Below are 18,666 nucleotides of genomic sequence, written 5' to 3' on the forward strand. Positions count from 1 at the left end.
ACGCAGGTCCCTCCGCCCACAGGTGCCGGGGGTCAGTAAGAGGGTCTTTTTCAGCAAACCGAGAGGGGAGCGGGGTGTCTCCATAACTCAGGCCCCGTCAGGAGGCAGCAGCAGAGGCAGCAGCAGACAGGGGCTCCCAAAGTAGGCAGGAGCACAGATCCATTGTTGAAGGTCTCTGCATAAACCCCCTGAGGGAACTAAGCCCTAAGTGGCAGCCCTGCTCCTACCCAAGCACCTGAACTTAATCTCACACTGAATAGCAACACCGCCCCAGCAAAAGCCCTGAGGCTGGGGAGCAGCATTTGAATCTCAGCCCCCAAGCACCAGCTGGGTGGATCTAGTGGCGAGGTGGGTGTGGAAAGGAAACTCAGAAGTCAAGTAACTGTCTGGGAAGATGCCCAGAAAAGGGGAAAAAAAATAAGACCATAGAAGGTTACTTTCGTGGTGAACACATATCTCTTACCATACTTTCAGATGAGGAAGAACAATGCTTACCATCAGGGAAAGACATAAAAGTCAAGGCTTCTGTATCCCAAACATCCAGAATAAATATTCAATGGGCTCAGGCCATGGAAGAGCTCAAAAAGGATTTTGAAAATCAAGTTAGAGAGGTGGAGTAAAAACTGGGAAGAGAAATGAGAGAGATGCAAGAAAAGCATGAAAAGCAGGTCAACACCTTGCTAAAGGAGACCCCAAAAAACACTGAAGAAAATAACACCCTGAAAAATAGGCTAACTCAATTGGCAAAAGAGGTTCAAAAAGCCAACGAGGAGAAGAATGCTTTCAAAAGCAGAATTAGCCAAATGGAAAAGGAGGTTCAAAAGCTCACTGAAGAAAATAGTTCTTTCAAAATTAGAATGGAACAGATGGAGGCTAATGACTTTAAGAGAAACCAAGAAATCACAAAACAAAACCAAAAGAATGAAAAAATGGAAGATAATGTGCAATATCTCATTGGAAAAACAACTGACCTGGAAAAGAGATCCAGGAGAGACAATTTAAAAATTATGGGACTACCTGAAAGCCATGATCAAAAAAAGAGCCTAGATGTCATCTTTCATGAAATTATCAAGGAAAACTGCCCTGATACTCTAGAACCAGAGGGCAAAATAAGTATTCAAGGAATCCACCGATCACCTCCTGAAAGAGATCCAAAAAGAGAAACTCCTAGGAACATTGTGGCCAAATTCCAGAGTTCCCTGGTCAAGGAGAAAATATTGCAAGCAGCTAGAAAGAAACAATTCAAGTATTGTGTAAATACAATCAGGATAACACAAGATCTAGCAGCTTCTACATTAAGGGATCGAAGGGCATGGAATATGATATTCCAAAAGTCAAAGGAACTAGGACTAAAACCAAGACTCACCTACGCAGCAAAACTGAGTATAATACTTCAGGGGAAAAAAATGGTCTTTCAATGAAATAGAGGACTTTCAAACATTCTTCATGAAAAGACCAGAGCTGAAAAGAAAATTTGACTTTCAAACACAAGAATGAAGAGAAGCATGAAAAGGTAAATAGCAAAGAGAAGTCATAAGGGACTTTACTAAAGCTGAACTGTTTACATTCCTCCATGGAAAGATAATATTTGTAACTCTTGAAACTTTTCAGTATCTGGGTAGTGGGTGGGATTACATACACACACACACACACCCCCCACACCCCCCACCCCCCACACAGAGCACAGAGCGAATGGAATAGGATGGGATCATATCTTTAAAAAAATGAAATTAAGCAGTGAGAGAGAAATATATTGGGAGGAAAAAGGGAGAAATGGAATGGGGCAAATTATCTCTCATAAAAGAGGCAGGCAAAAGACTTTTTAGTGGAGGGAAAAAGAGGGGAGGTGAGAGAAAAACATGAAGTTTACTCTTATCACATTCGACTAAAGGAAGGAATAAAATGAACACTCATTTTGGTATGAAAACCTATCTTACAATACAGGAAAGTGGGGGAGAAGGGGATAAGCAGGGTGGGGGGGATGATGGAAGGGAGGGCAATGGGAGGAGGGAGCAATTGAAGTCAACACTCATGGGGAGGGACAGGATCAAAAGAGAGAATAGAAGCAATGGGGGGCAGGATAGGATGGAGGGAAATATAGTTAGTCTTACACAACACGACTATCATGGAAGTCATTTGCAAAATTACACAGATATGGCCTATATTGAATTGCTTGCCTTCCCAAAGGGAATGGGTGGGGAGGGAGGGATGAAAAGAAGTTGGAACTCAAAGTTTTAGGAACAACTGTCAAGTACTGTTCTTGCTACTAGGAAATAAGAAACACAGGTAATGGGGTATAGAAAGTTATCTGGCCTTACAAGACAAAAGAGAAGATGGGGATAAGGGAAGGGAGGGATGTTAGAAGAGAGGGCAGATTGGTGATAGTGGCAATTAGAATGCTCGGCGTTTTGGGGAGGGGGAGAGGAGAAATGGGGAGAAAATTTGGAACCCAAAATTTTGTGGAAATGAATGTTAAAAGTTAAATAAATAAATTAAAAAAAAAAGAAAAGGATATAGATGTATCAGGAACTAGTTGTTTAAAAGACACATGGTACGAAGGATGGAAGAAAGGTCAGGTAATGAAAGATAGATATGAAGTGTGCCAAAATCATGTAAGAAAAGTACTGGGAACACTAAAGCAGAAAATGAGCTGGAGTTGGCAAGGTCAGCTAAAGGGAACAAAAACATCATATATATATATATATATGTATATATATATATATATATGTATGTATGTATTAAATGTTTAAAGTTGTGATAAGATAAACAGGAGAATCACAAAAGAAATGGGCCTGCTGTTCAACTCTTTCCTCTACCAAGGAAAATGTTCTTTAGATTCAAATGGAGAGAACAAAAATTGCTAACAGGGAGTTGAGAACCAAGCAAGGTAGCAGGTAGGAGAGCTCCTACCTGCCCTCAGTTAGGTTAAGTCACCCAGCCCAGATGAGTCACATCCAATGGTGTATTTTTAATAATACTAATACTAATAATAATGTTTAATAACCTGTTCTCTGAAAAGGAAAGACATACTTTTAAGTTTAATCTGCATTGTTTACATTTTCTCTACCATTTCTTAAGTCTAAACAACTAAGAAAACAATACATCAAACCCTGTTTTGCACCAATTGCCAATTTCTGAGGTGTAAATGCTCACACTGAAAATTTAATAATTGACTCTGTCCAACACATCCCCCATCACAAGAATACAGAAAGAATTTTGGATGTAATTCATGAGCTACTAGAGGCAGCTAGGTGGCATAGTGGACAGTGTTGGATTTGACGCTAGGAAGATCTGGTTCAAATTCTGTCTACCTCAGATACTTAGCTGTGTAATCCTGAGCAAGGTATTTCATCTGTTTCTTTCAGTTTTGTACCTATAAAATGGGGGTAATTAATAGCAACTACCTGCAGGGTTTTTGTGAGGATCAAATGAGCTAATTTATGTACAGTGATTTGTAAACCATAAAGCACTACATAAGGCTAGTTTTTATTATTATTACTGTTATCATTAATACTAACAGAGGTTTAAGATGATGGAGAAGAAGAAGGCATTATGAGACTGGAGAAGAGCAAATGTACCAATTTTCAACAACAACAACAAAAAGGAAGAGTATAGAATCAAGATGAATACAAGAGTATAGAATACAAGAGGCCATGGGGGATAACTCTGGAAGATTCCAGAACATATTAAAACATGTTAAATGAACATCCTGAAAGGCAGTTAGGTGGTGCAGTGGATAGAATAGTGGGCTGGAGTGAAGTCTTTCTGAGTTCAAACCTGGTCACACACTTACTAGCTGTGTAACCCTGGACAAGTCACTTAACCCTGTTCAGTCTCCTCCTCAGTAAAGTGAGCTGGAAAAGGAAATGGCAAACCACTCCAGTAGCTTTGCCAAGAAAACCACAAATGAGGTCACAAAGAGTCAGACATGACTGAAAGAACTGAAAAAAGCAGTGACGATGGAAAAATTTATTGTTCTAAACACTTTCATAAATCAATAAGGGGCAGAAAGAACATACTGATGAATTTGGCAGGCAACTAAAAAACCTAGAAAAACCAACATATTAAAAACTCTAAAATAAAAGTAAAAATTCTCAAAATAAAAGAGAATAATAAAATTGCAAATAACCTTTTTCCCTTCTCCTGCCAACGCAGTCTCAAACAACAACCAAAAAACCCCCAATGAATTGATAGATAAAACTAGGAGTTGATTATTTGATAGATAAACTAGGAACTCTTTGAAAAACTAGTAAAACAGACAGACCATTGGCAGATCTGATTTTTTTGAAAGAGAAAAGAAAACCAAATTTCCAATATCAAAAATGAAGAAGAATTCACAACAAAAAAATAATAAAAAGGTAAACTATTAGAAACCATTTTGCCCAGTGGACAGCTGGGTGGCACAAGGGGATAGAGGACCTAGAGTCAGGAAGACTCATCTTCCTGAGTTCAAATTCAGCCTCAGTCACTTATTTGAAACTGAGGCAAACAGGGTTAAGTGAACTGTCCAGGATCACATAGCTAATGTCTCAGTCCAGATTTGAACTGGAAGATAAATCTTCCTGACTCCAGGCCCGGGATTCTATCCACTGAACCACCTTGCTGCCTCCAAACTATCTTATGTTTATCTTATGTTTATATTCATATCTATCTATGTTTATAGAGTGCTAAGCCTGGAGTTTGGAAAACCTGAGTTCAAATCTGGCCTCAGATACTTACTATCTGTGAGACCCTAGATAATCTACTTAACCCTCTTTGTCTCAGTTTACTCATATGTAAAATGAACCGGAGAAGGAAATGTCAACCACTTCAGTATCTTTGGCAAGGAAACCTCAAATGAGGTCACAAAGAGTTGGACATGCCTGAAAATGACTGAACAAATTTTGTCCAATTGTAGGCCAATAAAAATGATAACAAATAAATTAGATGAATATTTACAAAAATGTAAAATACTCAAATGAAAAGAATATAGAATTTAAGTATTGAAATATAAAATAAAAGACACTAAAAAAGCCATAAATTATCTCCCCAAAGGGGAAAATCCCTCTAGGAACATATGGATTTACAAGTAAATCATTCAAACTTTCATTTAAAATACAATGAATTCCTATATTGTATCAACTATTTGCAAAAACAGAAAAAGAAGGGATGCCACCAAATTCCTTCTGTGATAGAAGTCTGGTTTTGATGCCTAAAATAGGGAAAGACAAAGCACACAAAGAAACCTACAGACCAAACTGATGAATATCAATGTGAAAAGACTGAATGAAAAATACTGTAGCAAAAAGGCCACAGCAACAAATTTAAATGACTAATTTAAAACACTATGTCCAGACTGGATTTATACCAGAAATGAAGGGTTGACTCAAAAGTAGTAAAATAACAAACATAATAGACAATAGGAATACTAAGAACAAAAAATTATATATTTAAGTCTATAGATGCAGAAAAAAATTATGAAAATAAAATGTAACCATTTATGTTTAAAAACACCAAGTACTATAAGAATAAACAGATCTTTTCTTACTATCACAAATAGTACCTATCTAAAACAGAGTCATCATTATATATAATGGAGGAAGACGGAAGTTCTTTCAAATAAAATTTGGGGTAACAGATGTTTATTATCATCCTTTTTATTTGATATAATTATAGAAATGCTAGTAATAAGACAAAAATTGAGATTAATACGTATAGAAGCATTGACATTTTACTTAGAGAACTCCAGAGATTCAACTAAAATTAATTAAAACAATTAATAATTTCAACAAAGTTGCAGGATGTAAAATAAACCCACACACATCTTCAGCCTTTCTCTATATTATTAAGAAAACCCAGCAAGAAAAGACAGAAAGTAAATGTCCATTCAAAATAACTACAAAATACATTAAAATTTTGGTATTTGACTCATTCATATACACACAGAAATTATAAGAATAAAACCACAAAATACTCTTCAGAGAAATAAAGGTAGACCATAACAAATGGAGACACATTAAGTATTCATGCTTGGGCTATTCCAATACAATGAAAATTACAATATTGCCTAAATTAATTTACTTACTCAATACCATGCCAATCAAACTGCCAAAGAGTTATTTTACACAAAATATACTAACAGTTGATCTGGGAATAATGAAAAAAGCAGAAAAGAAGCAGGACTAGAATGAAATTTCAAACTATACTATAAAGTATTAATCATCAAAATTATTTGGTATTAATTAAAACCAGTGAAGCTGATTAATGGAATAGATGATGTATACAACATATAGAAGCAAATAAACCCAACAACATAGTGTTTAACAGACTCAAAGACCCTAGCTATTGGGGTAAGGTCTCTTTATAACAAAAACTGCAGAAAAGTCATCCCACAGAAATTCCTTCTGTGATATAAATCTGCACATCAACAAGCTCCCAAAGTACACAGGATAGAGATATAAAGAGTTAGATCATAAAAAAATAGAGGCACAGGGCAGAACTTTTATAACTATGGATAGGGAAAGAATTTTTCACCAAACAAGCAGATCACAGAGATAAAATGGCCAGATTTAATAAGTTAAAATTGAAGTTTCTTGCACAGACAAAATCCATGTAGGTAGAAGTAGAGCAATACCTAAAACACTGTTCATGGGAATCTATTTTAGATGTAAGTATATTAGTTTATAGTGGGTAGACATTAAAATGCAGAATACCAATATGAAGAGAGATATGGTAAGCTGAGTAAAATACAAATTTAGATTAGACTAGGAACTTAGAAAAGGGAAAATAGGAATTCAAACAATTACAAATTAGGAAATGGCTAGATGTGTGAATAGATTATTTATGGGTGGTGAAAAATATGTTAGCCTGAGGTTTTGAAAATGGAAATAAAAGAATATCTACCTATGATGATCAAGTCCATGGAGGAGTATCGGGCTGTCTGGAGTTCTACCTTAACTATATTGATTTTGAGGGGAGGTAGAATGTACAATCAATGGTTCTAATGAAGTTGACTGGCAGGAAGCATTCTGGGATTCACAAACTGATCTGGAAATTACTGTTGGAAGAAGCCATCAAGTGAATAAAGTCTTTAAAGGAGAGGGTATAAAAATTTCTAGGGCAGAACCTTGAGGGTTATGTTCATTACCTATGACAAGACTTATAGAATTCATATTTTTAGAGCTAGAATGATCATTAGATACCAAATACTCTAATACCTTCTTTTTAAAAAACCATGAATGTGCAGCCTAAAGAGATCAAGTGACATGCACTGTATATAGTCAGAATTAGAATAAAGATCCCCTGGCTTCCATTCCAGCATTTTTTCCATCACAGAGCACACTTAGAGGATTTATACTTGTAAATAAAAAAAACCTGATCAAAGGGGATCAGATATAAAATAAGTTTCAACAGAGGTTAGAGCCAGTGGGGAGAAGGGCTGTAAAACTAACTAACAAGGATATGAAAGACGGAAAAGGATATTATGATAGAGGAACAAAGATACTCTGAAAAGGGAAAAGGAAAAGACTATTGAAAAAGGGATCAGCAGAAGGGCTCATGAGAACAAACTTCTCTTCCTTCACAATTCTTTGGGTGGAACTGGCCCCATGCCCAAGAGCCTGCAAATATAAACAGGGTTGTGGAAAGAAGTAGGAGAAAAAGAGGAGAAATGTAAGAGACTTTGTATATTTAATCTATGATTTAGATGCAAATAAACAGAATGGAGTTTGGAGACAAAGGTTGACAAATATGAAAATGTAAAGAATATTATGCTTTAGTTATTAAAAATTATACCTATGAAGCAAGAGCTGTGACCCATAGTCAAGAGTAAAAAATAAATTAATGAAAGGCTACTGACTTGGGGAAAGAGCAAAATCAACTTAAGTTGTACCAATACTGTGAATTAAGCTAGTAAAAGTATTGTACAAATAGAAATGAAGGTCCAGGGAGGGAAAAGATGAAAATAGGGAGGGAAAAAAAAACTTCCCAAAGTAAAAAAGACAAAACACAAGGCTAAACAAACAAAAGCTAAACCAAATAAATACACTTTGCAGTGTACGCTGGAAGGCTGTCAAGAAGAGCGAATTCCAACAAAGAATGCTCTGCCACCAGTTCAGAAACCTTCAGTTCTGGGAACCAATAGCAAGAGTGCCCTGGCCAATCCTAACTGACATGAAAATATATAGAGGTAGAAAGGCAACCTCAGTTTTACAGATTAATACTAGCACATTCACCAGGAAGTGATCATCCTAGTATTTAATTTAGTGGCAGTGAAAGTAAAAAGAACTTTAGAAGGTAGGTCAGGAGATCTGATTTCTAGGCCAAGTTCTTCCACTAAATAATCATGTAAGTAAGTACCTTGGAGAGGTCACTTTGTTGCTATGCACCTGCTCTTCATCTATAAAATGACTAGATAGATGCTAAGGTCCTTTCCAGATCTCAAATACTACGATTTTACTGTCCCAAGGACATAATGTCCACCATATTTAACCCACACATTTTAATTCAAATCTTGATGTTGGTCAGCCTCTGACAAAGAAAGAGAGGTGGAAAAAAAAAAAGCTTTATAAGTATGTGGGTTCTTTTGGTTGACATTTCCTTGAGATCCTAAATTTGGACCTATACTCAGTTGAAAACACTGGTGAACATAAGACTCTTGAGTTCCAAAGTTTCTCCATGATAGTTTTACTTTCCTGTCAGACCCTTTTAAAATATAACTGTTAAAATTGAGGGGGCGGGGCATTAAGACGAGAGGTGGCTGTGGCATAGTGGATAAAAGTCAGTCTTGGAGACAGGGTGAACTGGATTTAAGTTTGACTTTGACCAGAATATTGACTGTGTGATTCTGGGCAGGTCACCTAACCTTTCATTGCCCCAAGCAATTCTAAGTTGTTGAACAGGTGCAGAACTGCATTGGTAGAGTGAGTGTCTTTACTAACAGTTCTCTAAATCAATAAAATCACAAGGGTAGTAAAAGAAAATTAAGCACCAAGAAAAGCATGTACAACCTGTTCTCCCAAAAGATGAATGGAAGAAACAAACAAAAACACAATTTCTATTTAAAGCTATGAAAATTTAAATTCTCTCCCTGAATGTAAAATAATGCTCTATTTAAGATGAAAGATTAATAACTTGTGTACATGACTAATTGTAACGATGAAAGAATGCAAGACAGTTGCTCAAGAATGAGAACAACAAAGAGATAAACTACTGCAGGCATCACCAGAACTGGAATGACATTGCACTGTGTACTATATTACCATGGCAACTAGCAATGGGAAGATGAATGTTTCATATTCACTCAGCTCTGCAGTACATGTCTATAAATCAAACTTGCATAAAGAACACAAGATTTCTGCTGTGGGCTGTACCCAGAGCCAGTTTATTTTCCTGTTACTGTATAATTATGGAAAAGAAGTACAAAACAACGAGGTCATTTTTAGTACGGAACAAAACTCAAAAATTTCTAAAACACCTCTAGCACGTGATTCCATTCCATTCATCTAGCAGGAGAAGCAAAGCAACGAATTCAGGGTGCAAATGGAAATCCTGTTTGCATATGTTCAGGGAGGATACAGGTACTTGTCTGCTTGGGTGAATAACTAACTATATGAGATGAGCATGGTCTCCCTAAGCCTTTTTTTATTGTTGTTTTAAGATGCATTTAGGGCACTTAATTATTAATTCACTCGGAATTGCTGCCTAAGTTTTCATTGCTTATAATTTACAGGCATTGTCATTTCATGCTCAGCAGAAAGTTCATCAGGAATAAACTATTACAGTTACTTTGCTTATATCAGACAACATTTCATAATTTAGGAATTGAGACAAATGGCTACATTTCTATACATGAAGAGAAAGTTATCAGATTTTTTTAAAATCAAAGGTTGTCTGCAATTTCTGGAAAACATTTCTTAGGAGACCATATTAAACTGCACACCAGCTAAAGCACTTGTTTAATGGTTACATGATTTCATCAGCCCTTCTGAGTTCCATTTCAAGGAAAATTTGTGCAATTTAGCCTAGAAAGCACTTTTGTAACTTAGTTCTCTATATAAGCAGTATATCCATATATATGAGTATTCTATATCAATGAAATTAAAGATTCAGTTCCTGTATTCTATATGCTTATACACATGTATGTTTTATGGTTTTTTTTAATGCCTTAACTCAACCATCAAAAGGCTCGTCAGGAGCAAGTATAGCAGTGATGATTTGCAACTATGTCCTTAATACTGGGAATTATTTCTAAGACAAAAAAGAGAATTAGATCTCTTTCCCTGGGAAATATTCTACATCCTAAGGTTCCTTTCTTCAAAAGTACACAGACAGATTCTGAATGACAAGTATACTTGGCCTAAGGTCATCTTTTTTAAAGAACAGGCCGATCAATCAGTAAACATTTCTTATGCAACTAATATTGACTTTGGCCTATTACTAAGTCCTATAAAATTGAAACAAATCCTAATCGTAAGGAGCTTATATTCTAATGGGAGAAAAGAAGCACAATATATAACTATATACAGAATAAATATAAAAGGGATAAATACAAACAAATAAAAAATGTTCAAAATAAGTTCAATACAATATAAAAATAGTTCAATAGAAGGGAGAGCGCTAACATTTTGGACAGATCAGGAAAAGGCTTCACATAGAAAGTGATGATTGAGCTTGAAAGATGAAAGGGATTCTAGGAAGCTCAAGTGTGGAGGGAGTGTAGTCCAGATATGAGGGAAGACCAGGGCACATATGATGAACAGAGAGAAGTATAGTTTGGCTACATGGCAGAGAAGAGGAGTCATGTCTAGTGAGGTTGGAAAGACAGGTAGGGGACATGTTGTGAAGGGCTTTAAAAGCTAAAAAGGATTCTACATTTTATTCATGAGGTTGTAGGGAGCCAATGGAATTTATTGCACAGAGAAGTGATATGGTCAGATCTGTATTTAAGGAAAATCACTTTGGAAGAATGGTGGTACCTGCAATGGAAAGAAGGAAGTTTGGAAGACAGAAAGATTTGGGAGGAAAAGAGATACAGCCCTATCTATGCCTCTATCACCTGAATTTACAACTTCTGTGGAAAATCTCACAAGCTATATTTCCTTCTCTATTGGAATAACTTACCACAGGGAGGCTGCCCTTCTTGTCAAGGTCAACTTTGATCACATCCCCTCTTATATCCCTCAGGAACATGTCCCTTCGGTCATTGTCACTCCTTTCACATCATTTATTTATCAACTGGTAACTTTCTTGCTTTCTACAACTATGTCCACGTATTCCCAATTAAAATAAAACAACAAAAAGACACTTTCCCTTCTTCATCTAGTTACCTTCTTGAGCTATCATTCTATCTCCTCTCCTCTTTTGTAGGAAAAAAAAAATCTATACTCCACATTGTTACCTCCTGTTCACTCCTCAACCCCCTGGAATCTGGTAATCTAACTGCCAGTTATACATTTAAATACATCAGACTGTGAGATTCTTGAGAACAAGGACTATCTTTTTCTTTGTATATCTCCAGAACTTAGGACAGTGAACAGCATACTGTACTGCTTAATAAAAGCTTGTTGACTAATTACCAAATCCAGTCACCTTTTCTTGTTCTTCATCCTGCTTCACCTCTGTGTTGCTCTTGTCACTACTGACCATTCTGGGGGTAGCTAGGTGGTGCAGTGGATAGAGCACCAGAGCAGGAGTCAGGAGGACCTGAATTCAAATCTCACCTCAGACACTTGACACTCACTAGCTGTGTGACCTTGGGACAATTAACTCTAATTGTCTCATCCTGGGTCATTGCCAATCATCCTGATGAATATCTGGTCACTGGATTCAGATGGTTCTGGAGAAGTGAGGCTGGTGACCTGCAGAGCCCTCCCTCACTCAAAACAAAGTCAAGCGCAAGTCACATCATTATTTCTCTGATGGTATGGTCTTCTTCGGCAAGGAAGGACAAACACACTGACCATTCCTATCCCTGGATGTTCTCTTCTACCTCAGTTCTTCTGAGACTGTTCTCTGCTGGTACCTTTCCTACTCATCTGACCATACCTTCTTAGTTTCCTTTTCAGGATCATCATTTATGACCCAACTCTTAAATATGGTTATCCTCTAGGTTTTCATCTTAAGGTCACCCCCCTCTCCTCTTCTCCTCCTTCTCCTCTCTCTCTCTGTCTCTCTCTCTCTCCCCCTACCCCAAAGTTAATCTTGTATTTACTTACTTGCTTACACATATCCCCCAGTAAAATGAGGGAAGGTACTATTATTCGTTTTTGTCTTTGCGTCTTTAGTACCTAACATAGTATTTTAATCTAACATGTTTAATAAATGTTTATTGATTACCACCTATTTTAAAGAGGTTATGAGTTGGCATTAGTCTTACAGACTTAATTTATTCCTTCCTCTATTAAAAAGAAAGGTTTTTTTGAAGTGGGGAGGGGAAGGATGCTGCAGTGTATGTTTTGGGAATTGAATGTAACATAAAAATAAAAGTTATCAATAGGACTTCAAAATTTTATTTGGGTATAAGTTTCTTACTAGCAGGAGACCAAGGGCAGGTCAATTTAATCTCTCACTTTTCCCATTCATATAACAATAGGGATAAATAATTCCTGTAGCACCTAACCTATAGAATTATTGTGAAGATCAAAATACTTCCAAACCTGAAAGTTTTATATGAATGTCAGTCATTAGAACTACTGCTCTTACTACTGAGATGGCAAATACAATTATGATCACTAATCAATCAGTCTGTTAGTAAGCATTTATTAAGTCTATGATAGTCACTACGCTAAGTTCCAGGGATATAAAGGCAAAAAACAGTTCCTGTCTTCAAGGAAAATAATTACTTAGTCCATCAATTTCACAGTATATGTAAAATAATAAGTGACAAAACATCTTGATGGTCCCAACATCATCTAAAATTATACACATGCTTTTATATATTGCCTATGTGTTTAAGTCTAATATAAATTGGCTAAATATACATATAGATGTGTGTGTCTGCAGCCACACACATAAGCATATGTGTAATTTTGAATGTTGCTGGGGCTACCACAATGTTTTGTCACAACCAACTCGTATACAGTGGGGAACTGGTGGACTGGGGATGTACTCCATGAGAATGAAGAAAATAAGGAACTTAAAGAAGTTAAAGTGACTAATTTAGTGATTGGTTCTGTGTATGGCTTTATATAAATCATTCCACTTTTCTGTTCCTAAGTTTCTCATCTACAAAAAAAAAAAAAAAAAAGGGCTCCAAAGTGTAACTTGTAACTTATATTCCAACTAGTATATGGTAGCCATACTGGACTACCTGGGCCTGTAGGACAAAGTAAAGGGCCGTGCTCCAGTCTAAACATTCCTTGGGAGTATGCTCTGAACTTCATCCAGTTTTGGCTGGCTATGGTTGCAGGAGATAGGTCTAAAATAGACTCATCTCAAAGGTTCTATAAATGATCAATTATCCAGGTCTGTAATGGACAACCTGTGGTAACTCTATACTAGAGTGGATCCTATTGTATAGACTTGAAGATAGGTCAGGTTCAGTGAATTATGTTCAGTTGGTGGATTTTCTGTTAAAGTATAAATAATCAAAAGTGATGGGTAGTGATAATGTACTTAGGATGACAGGAAATTGTCACTTTACTTTTTCTTTTTTTAATCTAGACTTCCTACCAACATAGGAATAGAGTAATGGGAGATCTGAATACAATTATTATTTTAAAAAGTCAACAAATTATTCTAATCAGAACTATTTCTATTAATTTAGCATTAATAACTACTCTATCTGTACAGCATGTAAGAGGCTATTTGGGGGGCAGAATGGAATGTTACTGTGTTATATGTTTTAAATTAAATACTTAATGTAAAGGCTAAGAGGAATTTTATAGAATTTTCATTAAAGGTTATTTATAATGGATATTAAGGATGGTCGGCTAACCCTCAAAGTGTAAGAATTTGGCATCAACCTTATGATATAAATATTCTGAATATAACACATACATTTATTTGTTAAAGTAAATCTGCAGATTAGATACCTTTTAGCTTTATCTAGTTTATCATGAGAGCATTTAGCACCACCCACTGGTTAAAAAGTTCCACTGCAAAAACATCTTTGAGTCAATATGCTTTGGATATTATTTAGAAATTTCTAAATGTATTACTATTAAATTAAAGGCAAAGTAATTTATTCATCATCAAACCCAAAATAGAAAGAACTTAACTCTTCAAACCTAAGTGTGTGATATACCACACTTTACTATGGCTTTTCCACATAAAAATTAAATATACTTAAACCAGTTCACCAGAAGATGAGAAACCATTCCATGTTAATGCTCAAAATATTCCAACTGGTCTGTGATTCCAATGATGTGAATAGTTCCTGAAATGATTCAGAACATGACCCCTTCATGCCAGCCCACCTAGTGAAATTCATTTCCACAAATTCATTCCATATATTCAACACTGAGGATCTATCCAATGTGCTAGGGGTCTTCCATCTAGTCTCTTTACACTGGGTGAATAACAATATCACGTAGGGTACCCACTAGTTACATCTTGCTCTAGTTATGAGACTGACCATTAAAAAACTATATATTTTTTTTCAACTAATATGTATGTATTTTCTCTCCTTTCCACCTCCTCCTAACCTGGAAAAAAATACAAACAAAACCCTTGAAACAAATAATTACAGTGGAGCGAAACAAATTCCCCTATTGGCTATGTTAAAAAAATGAATCTCATATTTCATACTTGATCCACCACCACTCTGTCAGGAGTGCCAACTATTCTTACAGACATACATTTCACTGACATTCCTTACACAACTTCTGCATGATTTTTTGTTTGTACTGTGTTACATTTTGCTTCTGCCCACCACGCACCTCTTGGTAACCCTTTAGGTTATCTTCAACTTAAATTCTTTAGAGACAGCAGTATTCCATGACTTGGAGCCATACATCACTGCTTTAAATGAAATCAGAAGACAAAAGGGAGTTAGAGTTAAATGGAAAGATGGCTTACAGGTTCTCTGCAGAGACAGAGTTGGTTTTATTGTGCATTCAGGCAATAAGGAACATTATGTAATGTGACATTTGGTCATCCATATTGTAGGGCTCATGTGATGTATTTGCAAAAAGACCATTAGGAAAATAATTGTAGTTTATGGGTCAGCATCAATTGTAGAGGATGAAGAGACAGAAAGAGGGGAGGGGAAGAAAGAGGGAGTGAGAGGGGGTGGAGAGAGGGAGTGAGAAAGAGAGAGAAATTTTATGAGAACTTGATAAGAGCCTCTAAATTAAATCAACATACACTCAGATCCTTGGTGAGTTTAATATACAGGAAAGCATGGTAAAGACAGTGAAAAACATGTAGAAAAATATTATTGTGGTATAAGGAAAGAGTGAGATCAAACGTCTGTAGAATGCCAGAAGCCCTCTGCCTATCCATCGTGACTATATTCTTCAAGAAAATAATTCAAAGGTTGGATATGGTGAGCATTAAACAATACCACAAAAAACAAAACTGGTGTTTTAACAGACAGAAAACTAATTGTTACTAATATGGGAACCATGCCAGAATTGGTCTTTATACATTCAACTTAATGGAGTAAGAATCAAATAAGTAAGGATAAAAATGAATACAAAGCTAGAATAAGAAAAATATATGGTGTATAATCAAAACAACTCCATCCTCATCTATTTAAAGAATTTACTGTTGCTAAAGATGGGAAACGGATGAAGAAAAGAAAGGGCATTAAAATAACTATATTTTAGTAGAGAAACTTATCTGAAGTACATCAACTGTCAAGACAAGAAGACCAGAAGATCCTAGAAAATGCCTGACCAATAAATACTTGATATCTTTGTTAAACATGGGAATATGGCAGCCAAAGGCAACACTGGTTTAGAATGTGAAATGGTTTGCAAAATCTTAATAATAGTAGAAGATTATGAGCAGCATTGCCTCAAAAGAAAAGAGGAAGGGGAAAACAAGCTTTTAAAGAAAGCTTAGTGAGAGACCTCATTAAGTAAAATCATCTCAAAGGTATTTAAGGATGAAAATACTAGAATTACAACAAATAGATAAAAGACTGAAAAGATCTGCAAACACCCTAATGTATATATAGTCAAAACATTGTCCCTGATGTTATGACAGAGGAAGTGGAAATGGTATTAAAGAAAACAAAGATTGGAAATAGCAGCTAGACTAGCCCAAGTAAACACAAAATAGAGAGGAATGTCATAATTTTTAGGGCACTGAGTGAATTGATTGTCAAAGTACGTAAACAAGGAAAAGATGGGAAAGAATTGTGGTTCAACTTATTACCTAAAGAAAGCAATCAAGAAATATCAGGAGCTATTGACTCTTAGGTCAACTTTCCCTTCTACACAGAATTTTTGTGTGACTCATCTTCAGTACCATTGTGGACATATTTAAAGATGGTGTTAGAAGGGAACAGGCAGAATTTCACAAGCGATCTTTCACAGGATAATAACATCTTTACAATCACACAAATGACTAAAAAGTGTAAAAAACTCAGGATTGCATTGTGTTTACTATTAATTAGTCAAATAAAGGATTTGTTTCAGTAGAACAAAATCTTAACATCCTAAACACTCTCTTCCAACCACCAGTCTCCCATGAGTATGTCAAAATTATCTGACACATTAAAATTATATGATACCTATAAAAGATGTAAAAGATCTACCAATTTTGTTTGGTAACGTCTAATTATTAATATCAAATAAGGCATAAAACAAGGTGACATATATGCCACATGAAAGAGGTCAATATGAGATCTACGTTGAAGAGGGATTCCCTATACATAATTAGGCCCTGGAGATGTTCTTGTGTGCAGATGAGATTGCAGTGATTGATCAAGCCCTAGAATAGTGGAAAATTTCCTAAATGAGAAGTGCTATCACTCGAGAGTTTGGCCTAACTGTTCACATTGTTAAAAAACATGTGGATGTAAAATGTCTATTGTACAGATTATAATATGCAATTGGATAGATAAGCAGTTCATACATCGGTATCTGTGTGTCTATCTACTCATCCATCCATCTGGCACAGACTCTGAAAATGGTTCTATCTATCTATCTATCTATCTATCTATCTATCTATCTATCTATCTATCTATCTATCTATCTATCTATCATAGACTTTGAAAATGGACCATCAGCTGATGCCAGAACTAAATAAGTAGCAGCCTATAATACCTTAGGGAAATTGCAGCTTTTAATGATAATTAAACTGATCCCTGAAACACAGATTCATAACAGCAATATTCTTCTAACAAGATTATGTGGCCGTGAGTCATGGAATATTCTAAGTTCTAAAGAATTCATATTGTAGGTCTTTGAAGAACTGAAAGTGAGATATGTGGCAGGCATGAGGCAAGCTGTTATAGATCCTGAAAAGGAATGATACAGAACTGGTATGAAAAATAATATCAGAAAAATATAAGGCTGAAAAAACAACAACAATGAGCTGGTCACATGTAGCAAGAGTGAAGACAAGAGATGTACCTTTATATTCCACTGGTTCCCAAGAAATGTGAATAGAATATGAAGAAGGCCCCTGGAACACATGGTGAATTTATAGGGAGGCATAGTTGAAAGTCAAGTAAATTTAGTAGGCATGGACTAATAGGCCTGGGCCTGCACTGCTGGAGGGAATGGCCATATTGGTGAGATCCTCCATTCAGTGAACTACTGGAGAGGAAGATCCAAATAAAGGGAAAAGAGAAGGCATGTGAAGGATTTGACATTCAACCCTATGAAGTTTGATTTTGCTAGATTCATCCCGATCTTCTGGCTGATTGAGATCTTTTGGGAGTCTGAACTCTTATCATCCAACCTGTTAGCTATTCTTTTTGACTTTCTGTAATCCACAAATTTGATAGGAATTCCATATATGCATTCATCCAAATTACTGACAAAAATGTTCAACTATACAAGGTGAAGACATTTCACACTGAAGCATTCTGCTAGAAATCTTTTTCAAATTGACAGCTGATCAGTGATGGTTCCTTGATCTCCTTAACCAATTTTTGACCTGAAGTTCGCAGTTGAGGTGGAAGGTAGTCATGTAGGAAAGATGACAGAAAATGACTTATGATTACACACACACACATCTATACGTATGTGTGCAAATATATATATATATATGTGATATATATATGTGTGTGTGTGTGTGTCTATGTATGTGTGTATCTATCCATCTATCTATACAGAAATACTTGGCAGAGGGCAAGAGGTGTGGAAAGCTGTAGGCAAAGGGAATCTGGCAAGTTCTCAGGTCTGTCACAGAGTTAAGAAGTCATTTGTCTAGAGAACTAAACAGAACAGCAGGATATCAAAAACTCTGAACTCAAGCCCTGACTGATACTCCGTATGTAGTGAGATCTTGGATCAGTTATTCACCTAAATCCTTCCCAGTACACATATATCATACAGCAACTAAGAGGCATAGAAGGACACAGTGCTGGACTTGCAGTTATGAAGACTTAACTTCTAATTCTGCCTTAGATGCTTATCATACTTATGCAACACCAGGCAAGTCATTCCATCTCTCTCAGCCTCAGTTTTCCCATTTGTTAAGAGGGGATAATAAAAGCACCTACCTCACAGGGTTGTTATGAGGATCAGATGATAATACATATGTAAAGCTCTTGGCAAATCCCTGAAC

General features: G+C 36.1%; 1 protein-coding gene across 13 annotated transcripts in view; it reads right to left on the reverse strand.

Annotated features, from left to right (window-relative positions):
- Positions 1-18,666, reverse strand: part of EFCAB11 (EF-hand calcium binding domain 11) — a 159,264-nt gene that overhangs the window by 91,676 nt on the left and 48,922 nt on the right. For 2 of the 13 annotated variants that reach the window (XM_072622840.1, XM_072622846.1), the window contains one exon: positions 14,859-14,937. The exons of the other annotated variants lie outside the window; for them this stretch is intronic. In XM_072622840.1, coding sequence (XP_072478941.1) covers positions 14,898-14,937 — 40 coding nt within the window. In that variant the 3' untranslated portion in view covers positions 14,859-14,897. The remainder of the gene's footprint in view (positions 1-14,858; positions 14,938-18,666) is intronic. 13 annotated transcript variants of the gene reach the window in all.

Source organism: Notamacropus eugenii, chromosome 7, assembly GCF_028372415.1.
Source record: "Notamacropus eugenii isolate mMacEug1 chromosome 7, mMacEug1.pri_v2, whole genome shotgun sequence".
Lineage (NCBI taxonomy): Eukaryota > Metazoa > Chordata > Mammalia > Diprotodontia > Macropodidae > Notamacropus > Notamacropus eugenii.